The 14543-nt window shown below is 39.7% G+C and overlaps 1 protein-coding gene across 2 annotated transcripts in view; it reads left to right on the forward strand.

Annotated features, from left to right (window-relative positions):
* LOC109838730 overlaps positions 1-14308 on the forward strand; it is a 23858-nt gene extending 9550 nt beyond the window's left edge. For both annotated transcript variants that reach the window (XM_020407153.1, XM_020407152.1), the window contains exons 2-7: positions 196-320; positions 437-480; positions 8819-11479; positions 12376-12480; positions 12589-12763; positions 13815-14308. In XM_020407153.1, the coding sequence (XP_020262742.1) occupies positions 207-320; positions 437-480; positions 8819-11479; positions 12376-12480; positions 12589-12763; positions 13815-14012 (3297 nt within the window). In that variant the 5' untranslated portion in view covers positions 196-206 and the 3' untranslated portion in view covers positions 14013-14308. The remainder of the gene's footprint in view (positions 1-195; positions 321-436; positions 481-8818; positions 11480-12375; positions 12481-12588; positions 12764-13814) is intronic.

Consider the following 14543-nt stretch of genomic DNA (forward strand, 5'->3'; position numbering starts at 1 on the left):
TTAGAAACATGACCCATTTTTTCTTATCGTTTTATCATGAGCAGTGTTAGGTCTATAAGATGATTTATATTCCCTTCTTTCTTGTAGGAATGGTGTGTATATTTTGAAATAATTTGTGCATTCTCCTTATTCTTTATTATTCTTTTTACTGGATGATCCACTCTGCCTATTTAAAATCTATTTGTGCATATACAGCTCAAACAGAAATGCCGCGTGACAATGAAAGGATTAGTAGCAATCTTGAAACGGTTGTGAATCGAGGAGCCTGCAGATTATCCAGAAGATCTCAAAATCGAAATAATCACCGCTTACCTTCAAAGGTTTAGCAATTTTGTCTGGATCAAAATATTAATTCTTTTGATTGAGTTGATATCCAATGAAGTATTTTTTTGCTTATAAGGAGTTTCTACTGATATGTTTTAGTATGTTGCTGCAGGAACAATCTCTCTCAGTCCTTGGTTTAAGAAACTCAGAGCAAAGGTACTTTAATACATTTAGTGGGATATCAAAGCTAAGTGATTTCAGACTTATTCTGAATTTAATTTTGATTCATGACACTAAGCAATCATATGTAGTACTTTTATTACTTTACTTTTGTCTGCCAAATTTTCAGGAGCACGTTTCTTTATATCTGATTTATTCAGAAATTTGCACTACTTAATCATTGTATTCTGAATTCCTAAAGAAAATACCTATCTTGTTGGTACTGTTTTCATTTTACAGTTCTACGTTTATTACTCATATAGTATACATACTGAAACAAATAAGAGAAAAACAAAAGGAAAAGGGATGGTGACTATCTAGTTTTGTCGTAGAATTCTTTTACCATTTATACAGGTGCACGAGCCATCACTTATTGGGTTCTGTAACTGTCTAGGATTATCAGCTCCAGGTTTTTTTTTGCCAGACCAATCGTCCTCTCTTGTGCACATTATATTTCATTTAGAGAACAATATTAAACTTCAGTTTTCATCTGATAATTCCTTTTTTGCTTACATCATATCTTTAAGCCAGCGAATGACATTTTACACCCCTAGCTCTTTCCTTTGAGTCAGTCATTGCCAAACAACACAAGTTGCTGAGCTCTTCGTTTCAGTTTCTTCATGTTGATTTTCTCCCATTAATATCTTTTTTTGATGTTAGTAAATTTTGTACAGGAGATCTATAAAATTTCTTGGTAGGTTCTCACATCTGTTTCCAAATAAATATGCATATTGAAGTGAGGAGCAGTTTATGATCAAATATAACGTGGTATTGTTCAATGGAAAATGGTGGATCAGGTCACTGTCATAAGGCATGTAGTGCATGAACATCTAATATAGAAAAATCTAAGAGAGTGAATTGCAACCTGTACATCTAGTTATCGTTATGCAGTGCATGATTCACATGAACATCTAGTGTAGAAAAAATTTCCAAGCTGTAATATTCATGTGAGTGTTTCTTTAAACAGAGGCTATAAATTAGAACTTCTATTGATTACAAGTTCTTATTTATCTTATTTCCGGTGCAAATGATCACCATAGCTGTGGCAAGTACCCTGACCTAAGCTGCTAAGCATCCATTTTGGGATAGCATATTCTTTTGCCATGCCTGTGTACTGGTGAATTATTATGATATGACAGGTATTGTGTGGTAGGATACAAATGCCTTTGATAACTTCTTTTTCGTCTAAGTTGGTTTTATATGAGACAATATTTTCTATTGGATTTAGATAGTTGATTTTGATATGCAATGTTATTTTCGGGATAAGGAATTTAGCTCCTTTCGCTATGAGTTACTATGCGTGTTTGTTGACATATTAGTATTAGTTAGGGACTTATTTGTAAGTTGTGTAGGGGCCTATATAAAGCCCAAGAGATCTCATAATGAATTAGGGTTTTCATATTCTTTATGGTATCAGAGCCGCCCCCTAAACCCTACGACCAGAACCCCCCAGACCCGACCAGACCCCCCTGCTGCCACCTCCAAACCCTTTCCTAGCCGCTGCCACCTCAAGCCCCCCCTGCTGCGCTATGTCGGACCTAGAGTTTGGCATGGGTTCCCTTGACTCAGTCCTCGAACTGATGACATGAAGAGTATATATCTCACATCGATGAGATATATAACTGGTTTTGGTTCTTGTTTCCTCTGAGAAACGAGAATTTGTTTGAGATCCTACTCTTGTTGTGCAGCAGAGGTGTTGCCGAAATTTTTATTGCATACAACAAGGATAGAAAGAGAAGGTGAACATGTGGTAGGTCTGAAGCCTATTCGATGGAGGAGATCATCAAGAAGTTGAACCCTGCGGAGGTGTCAACTTTAATGAAGCTAATGAAGTTGTCGGCTGGTGAGAGTGCGACAAAACCATCGAAGAAGTTGGAGCTTCCGACTATCGATCTGAAGTTTGATGGACCGAGGACTTACCTGAGCTGGTCGCGGCGGGGGGGATACACCCTTGCAGGGAGGAACCTGGAGGGTTACTTGACAGGAGAGGCGACAGAACCGGAGGAGGACTCGGAGGGAAGAGATGAGTGGAAGTCCACTCATATGTTGGTGTACATCTGGCTTCTCAACTCGTTGGTCCCGACGATCGCCGCCACGGTGGATGGCATTGAGAAGGTGAAGGACGTCTGGGAGAAGTTGAGGAGGACATATGATGGAGTGGGGAATAACCTGAGGGTATTCCAGATTAAAGGAGAGATCGACGCCAAAGTCCAGAGAGAGAGGACTGTACAGGAATATGCTACAGAGCTGGAGCGCCTGTGGCTGGATTATGATCATTTTTCTCCCCGGGCTAGCTGCAAGGACCCGGGATGTAAAGAGCGGGAGTGTGGCTGGATTATGATCATTTTTCTCCCCGGGCTAGCTGCAAGGACCCGGGATGTAAAGAGCGGGAGGTCTTTCTACAAGAGAGGACTATGGTGTTTTTTAAAGGATTGACATCAGAGTTCGCTCAGCGAATCGCATTGCTGCTAGCTCAGCCGAAGATTCCTACGCTTGAGGAGGCTGCCTCTGCTATGATCCAGGAGGAGACTCGCATTCGGCTGCAGGCGGGGACATGTGCACTTCCTGTGGTGAAGTCAGCACTGGGATCTAGGGGAGAGACCCGACAGTGCTACAACTACGGTGCGGTGGGTCATCTAAGGCATGCTTGCACCAAGCCATCCAAGAAAGGAGATTCGGGTGGACGTGGACAGTTCGGAGGTCGTGGTCATCGCCGTGGGGGTCGACGAGGTGGAAGGGGAGCAGGAAATCGGGCGAATCTGACGATAGCAGAAGAAGAAGAAGCTGAGGTGGTCTTTACAGAGGAGGATCGTGTTCTCCTCACGATACTCAGGAAAAAACAGCAAATAGCAGGGGATGGAGATTTGAGGAGTGGGACTGCGGAGGCATCCACTTCGTTCTTCGCCAGAGGCAACACTGCTAGCTATGCTCATCCGACCAAAGGTACTGATGACATACATGCTCTTGCTTCTATGTCTCCTGACAGATCATCAGCATGGATAGTCGACTCCGATGTGTCTCGTCATGTGACAGGTAATGCTAGTGAGTTCTCATCATATACTCACTTAGCATCGCCTGATAGTATTCAAACAGCTGATGGTACATTTCAGCCGGTGGTTGGTAAGGGTACAGTCGATTGTACTGGTTCTGTGACTTTGTCCAATGTTTTGCATGCTCTTTCCTTTCCAGTCAATCTTTTGTCCATTAGTTCTATCATCCTCCAACTAAAATGCATTGTTTCTTTTGATATTCCCAAGGTGATTTTCCAAGAGAAGGGGACAGGACGGAGACTTGGGACTGGCACATGGCGTAGTGGACTGTGGTATCTGGATCGTGAAGGGCTGGATTTAGCATTTGTGTCAGTCATAGAGGAAGCAGGAGTAGGATATAAAATGAGTGCTGAAAATGAGTTAATGCTTCATCACCAGCGTTTGGGACACTCATCCTTTAGTGTTTTAGGTAGATTGTATCCTTCTTTATTTGAGAAAGCAAATAAACAGAAACTTGTGTGTGATGCATGTGAGTTTGGAAAGCTTACTAGAAGCTCTTATGTTAGTTCTGGTCATAGAAGTTCTCATGCATTTGACTTGGTACATTCAGATGTTTGGGGGCCTTGTTCCACAAGTTCTATGAATGGATACAAGTATTTTGTTACATTTATTGATTGATTCTCTCGTGTTACTTGGTTATACCTGATGAAGAATAAGAGTGATGTGTTTGGGTGCTTCTAAAATTTTCATAGGACTGTTCAGACTCAATACGGAGCAGTGGTGAAAGTATTGAGGTCAGATAATGTGACAGAGTATACCAACAGAGCCTTTGAAGAATATTTGTCGGCTCAAGGAATACATCACCAGACAACCTGTCCATACACACCAGCTCAGAATGGGGTAGCGGAAAGGAAGAACAGACATCTTTTAGAGGTTGCTAGAAGCATGATGATCTTTATGAATGTCCCAAAAATATTATGGGGGCAAGCAGTATTGACCGCAGCAGCATTGATCAACAGAATGCCCTCGAGAGTGTTGGATTGGAAGTCTCCGTGTGAGATATTGAAGGGAGATAATGGTGGGATCCTTTCACTCAAAGTGTTTGGCTGTGTGTGCTTTGTGAAGGACAACAGGCCATCTGTCGGGAAGCTTGCCCCTAGAGCTGTGAAGTGCATCTTTGTGGGATATTCTGCTACTCAGAAGGGATATGTTTGTTGGAGCCCGGTGGAGAAAAGGTTGTTTGTGAGCATGGATGTGCACTTTCGAGAACTCGAGCCATATTACACCCAGAAGGTAACTTCATCCGTTGGTAACTCGCGAGGAGAATGGTGAGAGAACGGTGAACAATGTGGAGAAATCCATTTCTGTATCGATTCCTTGGGAGGGAGAATTGGTTGAGGAGGAGCAGGAGAATGACGAAGAAAAGGAAAATGAGACAAGAGGTGTTAGGCCCACTGTTTAGGGGGAGCTACTAACTTATAGTAGGAAGGGCAAGCAAATTACAGGAACAGTACCTACAGTGCCACTAGTGCTGTCAAGTCTCTTGCCAACGCCTACCCCGACTCCTGAAATACCTACACCACCACCAGTTTCATCCCAAGGTGATAACATTCCTACTGATAACATTCCTCTCCCTATTCCTCCCACACCAATATCAGTACGGAGGACTACTCGTAGTAATGCGGGAAATCCTCCCGATAGATATGGTTGGGATCTTGCTCAATTTGTATCATATTCTAACATCCACCCTGCACATGGGGCATTCATTGTATTATTGGACTGTTACTGTACCTAACAATTGGCAGGTTGCTAAGAAGGACCAAAAGTGGAAAGAGGCTATGCACGAGGAGCTAGGAGCTCTAGAGAAGAACCGCACTTGAGAGCTAGTAAAACTACCAGAAGGGAAGAGAGCAGTTGGATGCAAGTGGGTCTTCACTGTGAAGCAGAATCTAGATAGACAAGTTGAGCGCTACAAGGCTCGTCTGGTGGCAAAAGGGTATAGTCAGACATATGACATCGATTATGACGAGACCTTTGCACCGGTGGCAAAGATGAGCACTGTTCGGACCTTAATCTCTCTAACAGTAAATAGTGGATGGAAGCTACACCAACTAGATGTGAAGAATGTATTTCTTCATGGAGATCTAGTGGAGGAGGTATACATGGAGATACCACCAGGATTCGGTACAGATCAGACAGTGGGAAAGGTCTGCAGATTGAAGAAGTCTCTCTATGGGCTAAAGCAGTCTCCTCGTGCTTGGTTTGATAGATTCAGGAGGGCTATAATTGATATGAGGTACCAGCAGATCAGCGCCGATCATACCGTGTTCTTTCGAAGAAGTGGAGGTCACATCACCTTGTTTGCAGTATATGTGGATGATATGATTATTACAGGGGATGATGAGAAGGAGATTGCCCAACTCAAAGTGAGACTGGGTAAGGAATTCAAGGTGAAAGATCTTGGCTTCGATACTTTCTTGGAATAGAGATAGCTCGAGGAGCGGAGGGGATCGTCCTATCCCAGAGAAAGTATAGCTCGAGGAGCGGAGGGGATCGTCCTATCCCAGAGAAAGTATGCACTGGATCTTCTCAAAGAAACAGAAATGTTAGGATGCAAACCTGCAACTACACCGATCGACCAGAAGTTTAAGCTGGGTGCTGAAGCTAGAGAACCAGTTGATCGTGACAGATACCAAAGGCTGGTGGGCAGGTTGATCTATCTGTGTCACACACGTTCCGATATCTCTTTTGCAGTGAGCGTGGTGAGTCGCTACATGCATGATCCAAGGAAGGGTCATATGGACGCAGTGTACCAGATTCTAAGGTATTTGAAGAATGCCCCCGGAAAAGGGCTAATCTTCAGGAAGAATGAACACATGAGCATTGAGGGCTATTGTGACTCTGATTGGGCTAGCTGTGCTGATGACAGGAGGTCCACCTCAGGATACTGCATCTTTATAGGAGGCAACTTAGTCTCGTGGAAAAGCAAGAAGCAGTCGGTGGTGGCGAGATCGACAGCTGAGGCAGAGTATAGAGCTATGGCCAATGTTGAAAAAAACGCGTTCCGTGGCGTAAAATGGCGTTTAACGTGACGTAGCGGTGGCTTAACGCTACATAGCGTTTTAAAATAGCGTAAATACCAAATAACGTACGCTATTTTCATCCTAGCGCACGTTACATGGCGTTTCATCGTAGCGTTTGATAACCTGCGTTATTTGCTTAATGACTGGGAATCGATGTTTTTCAGGGCATCAGGTGCGGCTGGTGCAGGGTTCTGTCGATCTAAATCAAAAGAGGGGGAAAACAAAAACAGAGAACTAAATCAAGAAGCTAGGGCATCAGGTGCGGGGTTCTGTTGATCGAAATCAAAAAGTGGAAAAACAAAAACAGAGAGATCAAGAAGCTTCAAGGGATCTGTCGATCAAAATCAAAAAGTGGAAAAACAAAAACTGAGAGATCAAGAAGCTTCAAGGGATCTTCGATCTACTTACCTGACGACGGCGATCGGCCACTAAGGCGACGGCGATCGACCACCAAGACGATGAAGATCGACACTCGACAGCACAAGGTTTTTAAGGGCATCAGGTGCGATGTTTTTTCTTTCGTTTTCCAACTTTTTTCTTTTTTTCCTCCTCAACGAGAAGGTTCGTGGCCAGCTTTTTTTTTTCCTTTGTTTTTTCTGTCGATCCACTTGGATCCTTGTTTCTTTTATCCGGCCTTCTTTTTCCTGTAGATAAATTAAGTGGGAAGGGAGGATCGGTCCTTTTTTTTTCTCTTTTTTACTGTAGCTATTTTAACAATAAAAAATTTAAAAATTATCTTTGTACTGGTTTATTTTTTGACTCGTGGATTAGGAGGAAAATATTGTTCTCCAATCAAACAAAAATAGAATAAAGTAAGTAAAATGAGAGTGAGAATGTAATGATTTTTTTATTTTGAGGACATTGTTTTGTGAAATTGAGAATTGCGATGATTATTCATATTTTTTTTATTTTGAATGTTATATATCTATAAATTATTTAACCTACGTTACGCTATGCGTTATCGCTATTGTAACCTAACCAGAGGTAAGCGTTACGCTATGCGTTATCGCTATTTTCAACATTGGCTATGGCCTTAGGAGTTGCTGAGTTGCTATGATTGAAGAGTATGCTGGTGGAGCTGAAGCTGAAGCTGGATCAAGGAGCTAAGATGAAGTTGTGGTGTGACAACAAGTCAGCCATCAGTATCGCCAACAACCCAGTGCAGCATGATAGAACCAAACACATCGAGATCAATAGGTTCTTCATCAAAGAGAAGTTGGATAGTGGACTACTGGAGCTAAGTCATGTTTCGACTAAGGACCAGACAGCAGATTGTCTGACTAAAGGACTTAGCTCAGTAGATATGATTAGAGGATGTGACAAGATGGGCTTAGTAGATATCTTTCGCCCATCTTGAGGAGGAGTGTTGACATATTAGTATTAGTTAGGGGCTTATTTGCAAGTTGTGTAGGGGTCTATATAAAGCCCAAGAGATCTCATAATGAATTAGGGTTTTCATATTCTTTAGTGTTAACAAAGTTCCTCCAGGGATTCACTGGATTTCTCCATGCCCATTATATCTATCCTGGTTTCATTTGGTTTCATTATATTCCTCATTACCGAGAAGAGTTGGTTTCTAGAAACTATGGATGGTGTGTATTAAGATATTACTTGACTGTTTGTCAACTGGCAAACCCTTTAACTCCGGAGAAATTTTCTATTGACCCTTTAGAGTGTTTCGTGTATCCATATCTGGATCGTTATTGTTAAAAATAAGAAAACATGTTTATTCTACAAATTTATGGTGAAGAATGACGCCTCTTTGTTAATACTTCTAGAAAGCATCTTGATTGCGAGGGAGACACTAAAAGTGATACTAGCTGGGGTATGTGTTATGATGAATATCGAAAATGTGAATTACAATTATTCTTTCAACTTCTTCATATCACATGCAGCCTCTACGTTTTAGCTAACAGAGTTTTTTCACCTTTTCAATATCTGACCAAGATTCTTCATTTTTGGGACTTGTTTCTTTTTGAATTTTGTTTTACCTGTCCTTCCTTTTCATTGTCAGACCAGCTTCTTCTTTTCTTATGCATTCCTCTGTTGTTAGCATCATGTGGCTTGCATCATTACTAATTGAAAGATAATATTGCTGTGTTATTTATCATGCGTGATTTGGACTGTTTGGTTGATACATGTTTGTTCAGATTTTCTAGATTTCTGAACATCTTTGTGATTTACCTGGGTTTTTTTCAATCTCACTCGAAGTTCATCATCTCAGGATATATACATCATTGCTTTTCGTGGACTTCATTTCAGGTGCACTGTTCTCTTCGTTGCAGTTGACCATGATTCATGGAAAATTTTAGTTCCCATGTGTGTATTTCATCAGGTGTCTGAAGGGAGAAACCAATTGGGCTGCGAAGTTGATATAAGTTTGAATCGTGTTGAGTCTTTAGAGCAGAGGAATAGTTCTCCTGAACGTCCAGGTTCTGCTGAGTTATCCACAGCCTCCAGCTCCTCTGAAACAAGTGTTTTAGGAAAATCTAACAGAAGAAATTGGACTAGATCTGACGAAAGTGGCAATATATTGAAGATTACCAACTCTGAATTTGATTTTGATAATGTAGTTGCTTCGTGTGAGTCAGTTAATAGCACTCTTAAGAAGGAGAAGCCTGTGAAAAAGAGTTCAAGAAAAAAGGGGAAAAAGAAAAGGAAACAGTACAAAGGATCTGCACAGAAAAGCGCGTGTGTTATAGCTCAATATGAAGAAGGCATTTCACAAGAATTATTGGAAAAGGTAACCTCTCCTAGCTTGCTGGTACGAGATACAGAGGAAAATAATATTACAGAAAATAGCAATGATTGCCGAAACAATCCAGCAAGAGCACTCACTTTGAAACTTTACAACGATGAGATGCATAACTCCGAACAAGTTTCTTCTTTGCATTGGGAATCATCTGGTGAAAATCTCAGCTGTGCTCATTCAGGGAGGTTTGAAATTTTGAGTGATTCTATGTCATCATGCTCAACTATATCTTCAGTAATTCTATCCACATCTTCTGAGATCTCCCCAAATGTCCACCCAAAGCAAGATGCCATCTATGAAACTTCTCAAATTTCCAACTCTTTAGAGCCAAACTCATTTATGGATGAGTTGAAAACTGAGACCGTTGGAATTTTTAGCGATGTAGAGAATTGCAGTGGTGCTTCAATGAAATCAACATTCCACAATAAATATGCATGTAATTCTTCAGAAGGGCCACTGACCTTCAATTTGATGGAAAACAGTGTTCCATCTCACAGTATTACTCCAGATTCATGTGACAAAAGTAGTGAAATATCCAGTTACCGTTCCTTTGATACCCCTGAATGCTCAAAATGCACAGTGGATACAGATAGAACTAATGAAAGAGTTCAATGCAGCAGTGAAGCCTCTACAAGTGATGGCTTTCATCCTGTGGTATACAAAAAGAGAGGCAGGCTAAGGAAAGCATACCCTAGTTCAAATAGTTTGCATATATCTGGTACTGCAAACTTGTATGGCCAGAAGACTCAAAGGAATCAAACAAATAGGTGTATTCGAGGATTAAGGAATGATAATTTTGTTCAGCACGTCAATGTATCTTCTAAAGGCTCGGAAGTATGGGAGAAATCGGATAAAGGTGATGAGCGGAATCAAATTGAAAGCGGAGCATTATGCAGCTGCCCATGTTCAACTGAAAGGGTGATTGAGACTGCTTACATGGATACATTACGATCAGTATCTAGTGACATTGATCCAAATGGCCTATCCAAAGTTATCAATAAAAGATTGTTGCATAATTCTCCTCTAACCCTGAAAGAGGAACCCAGTTCAGCCTCAAATCACGAATATCTCGAGAATGAAAAAATTCAGGTGCAGGAAAAAGCAGTAGAAATCTCGATACAGAAGCTCAAGAAAAATGAAAGTCAATCATCCTCTCATCGTACCGCTGAATGTAGGAGCCCTGACTCTGATATATTTGAATTGGGCCAATCAGAATCAATCCAGAATAAACAAATCAATACCTTTGAAGAACAAAATGAGATAAGCCCATTACTTGCGGAATCAGATTTTTTGGAGAATACATCTATCAAACTACATTCCAATGGTGGCATTATGGACACTGAAGACATTCAAATCATGGAACTTGGAAGTGAGAGTATGCTTTGCGATGATAGAAGGAAAGATCTGTTAGTGTTTGATAAAAACAGTTCCAAAGTTCCTAATATGAATGATCCCATTTCAGATAGGCTAAAGTGGTCTAAGGTCAAGTTGGAGTTGCCTATTTCAAATTTTCATCACTTAGTCCCTTCAAATGACGATGAACCTTTTACCAGTTTTGACACTGATTTATGCAAAATCATTCAAGCAATAGATGAATCCTACAAGCTGTTAACTGCATCAGAATCTATTCGCATGGTGACTGGTAGTCCGCTTGCAGAATTTGAAAGATTTGTAGATTTAGCATCCCCTAGTATCAATCAAACCATTGGTGATGCTTTTTGTACACATCAAGTTCCTAAGGGTTTTTTGGGAAATCTTTGGAAGTGGTATGAGAAACCTGGAAGTTACGGGCTGGAAGTGAAGGTAGAGGATCATCATAACTCAAAGAGGTCTCCCAAACGTTGCTCTCAATTCCGTGCGTATTTTGTTCCTTATCTTTCTGCTATACAATTATTTGCCCGGTCTAGGAGTTTTGTGTGTTTGGATAGTGGTGTTTGTAATAGAGTTGCCAAGGAATTCAATAATGAGGATACACCAAAATCTTCAGTCTCTTTGGAGTCTCTCCCAATATTCTCAAAGCTCCTACCCCGTCCTCCCAAAAAAATAGTTCCCTCTGACAAAGATGAAGTCTGCTGCCAGATAATTAATAGCAGTGATTTTACTGACGAAGAGTTGCTCTTTGAGTATTTTGAAGTTGACCAACCTCATCAGAGAAGACCGCTGTTTGAGAAGTAAGTCCTTGTGGTTGCTAAATTTTATGGTATTTCATACACAGTTTTTCCACAAGCATCTCTCAGAAAGGTATGGTTGTAATTTTTACACTTAGATGGCACTACAATGCATTATTTTGACTGGATCTGTTACCCGCTTTACTTTTTTGTCTAATGTATCTGTACATTAACATAGTTATAGTGTTATAATCTCTTGCAGATGTGCATTACTGTTTGTTTGCTAACTGTGCATGCATATAGTATGTTTCTGATACTTTGGATATACTTTTCCTCCATTTTTGTTGATATGGTAAAATTTAGCTATGAATATCTCCACTGCCGTTAGTTTTATAACTAAACTAGCATTAAACACTTTCTTGCTTTGTCAGAAGCTGCGCAATCAATTGAACAAGCTAACTAGAAAACCGAATCAGCTGACTAGAAAATCTCATTAGATTGTTCCTCTGGAAAAATCTAACCCTTGATATACCAATAGTAAGTAAATTTGAAGTTTTAACACCCTAGAACAGAACAAAGAAAGGATTGAATCAAAGATGAAGAGAAATTAAATTATGGAAAGAAAGAGAAAAGTCCATATTGTAAGAGAAGTAAAAATTGTGTTTTTAATTTAATAATTTAGATAAATTAATTTTACAGAAACCTAAAACAAACTTAAGGAAAGTATTTAATTTTACTAAAACTATCTTGTACAAACAAGAGATTGTCTTGGCAACTTGTTCCTTCAACAGTTTAGCAAAAGGAATGTGTTCAATACTAGCATGTTAAAGTTTACATGCAGTGTATAATGGGCATGTACTTACTAAGCTACTTCCTGACTTTTTCGCTCTCTATAGCAGTATAAGCTTGCCATTTTATATGAAAATTTACTTAATTTGACCTTAATTTTATGCTAATAGGATTAAGGAGCTGGCTAGGGGCGAGGTATCAAGTAATTGCCAGATTTTTGGTGATTCCTCAAATCTTGAATGCCTAAATTTTCATGAACTCCACCCAGCATCTTGGTTTGTACTAAAATTCAATTGTCCCTTGTTTCTTTGTCAATAGCTTGTTTATGTAAGAGCTTATTCCTCACCTCATGGCCTTGTTTGAACTCTTCCTTTGAGTTGTAGGTTTTCAGTGGCCTGGTACCCCATTTATCGGATACCTGATGGGAACTTTCGAGCTGCATTTTTAACCTACCACTCTCTTGGTCGTTTTCTTCACAGAGGCACGTCATCCAATGTGATTGGTGATGTTAATCAAATAGTTTCTCCAATTGTGGGGATGCAGACTTACAATGATAAGGTATGCAAATCGAGAATAAAGCTTTTCTTGTTATTTGTAAGTGATGTTAATTAACAGTTCCCTGAACAATTTACTCAAAACATCTATATTATTTGATCATGACTGGATTCTAGAAATGTGGTTGAGGTTTTAATTGTGACTTGGGTCATAAACACAACCCTGTGTGGTGTACGGTGAGGATAACTGGCTTAATATGATTTTATCATGAAGTTCGTGTTTTTTTAATCTTAGCAACCTTGTTTGATGTCCCTTTTTCCTTTTGTATTTGTGGTTTCCCATAATTACTTTTTGTTTCTTTCCTAGTTTTTCTGCTTTCTTTTAGAGACCTAATCAAATAGAAAAGTGAAAAATCTGGCACTTTACAATTCTGATTCTCATATGTACTTTAAATGTTCTATGAGATCTGTGTACAAGATAGACCCTGCATATAATATTCCGAGCAAGAACTACCTTGAGAAGACACTCATCCCGAAAAGTTGGTATATATGTTTGAGTATACTTAACTGAAAGTTTCTTACATGTCTCTATAATTTTGGTACTAGATTTTATTTATTTATTTATTATTTTTTTTTTGCTTTTATTGGAGTAATTACACACCATAGTTTGTTATAGCCCATTTCTTATTCCTTTTTTACACAATACATAAATCATGTTATGATACACATTTTATGTGCATCTGACATCACTTGTGTGTGTGTGCGCGCGTGCGTGTGCATTGAGCATTTTATTTATGTTGTCATTGGCACAAAGTTTCAGGCACTATGAACTATAGAAGTTTAGGTGACCGTGAATTACCCCCAGAGTAAGCAAAATTAAATAATTTGAATGTTAGTTACTCCAAGTGGGATGATGATATAGTTCCAAGTTGATGCTTAGTTTGGATTTGTTTAAAAAAGTCTAAAAAATTGCTCAAACAGCGATAATTTCATTCGATTGCAAGTGTACTTTTATTCTCTCTCATGAACCAAACATCACGTGATTTAGGCGTATACCTCTATTGAATACTCTGAATTACCCCCAGAGTAATTCCAGGATTTCCATTTTTATGCAGGGAGAGTGCTGGTTTGCTCAAAGAAGCTTCATGACGGAAAAAACCATGTCAACAAATCCATCAGGAATCTTGAACAAAAGGTTGCATACGCTTGAAAATGCAGCTTCGGTGATGGCAAGGGCCGCAGTTCGTAAAGGAAATCAGAAATCTGTGAACAAACACCCAGATTACGAGTTTTTCCTCTCTCGGAGGAGGTAGCAGATTTGTTATTATATCGAACAAGTGCAAATGAGTAGGATTAACTCAAAAAGTGAGGTGTTTTGAGATATCTCTGTAGATCGTAATGAAAAGTGAGAAGCTCTTGGCTGGCTTGTTGTATAGTTTACTTTCGGTGTTTAGAGAGAGCAGTGAATTTTCCCCCTTCTATTATTGGATGCTTTAGCTTTGAAAATGATACAAAATGGTGTTAATTGGGTCACATTGGTTGCCGATATACGAGCACCTATGGTTTTTCTTCATAACTAATCTGAAACTGAAATATTTTGAACGACAAATTTTTTCTTTATTTCATCCTTTTCTCGTGCTGATTCTTAAGAAGATGTTGATGTCAATATATATTTTTGTAGATATTAGGTTTTGGGTTGTTCTTTGGGGGTAAATTGCACATAACTCTCCTCATCCTTGAAATGGACGAACCCCCTTCAGGCCATTTACTAGCACTTAGCTCCCTCTTCCTCAATTTATAAATTGAGGGGGGCTTTAGTGCTAATAAATGAGTTGAGGAGGGTT

Source organism: Asparagus officinalis, chromosome 4 (genome assembly GCF_001876935.1).
Source record: "Asparagus officinalis chromosome 4, Aspof.V1, whole genome shotgun sequence".
NCBI classification, from domain to species: domain Eukaryota; kingdom Viridiplantae; phylum Streptophyta; class Magnoliopsida; order Asparagales; family Asparagaceae; genus Asparagus; species Asparagus officinalis.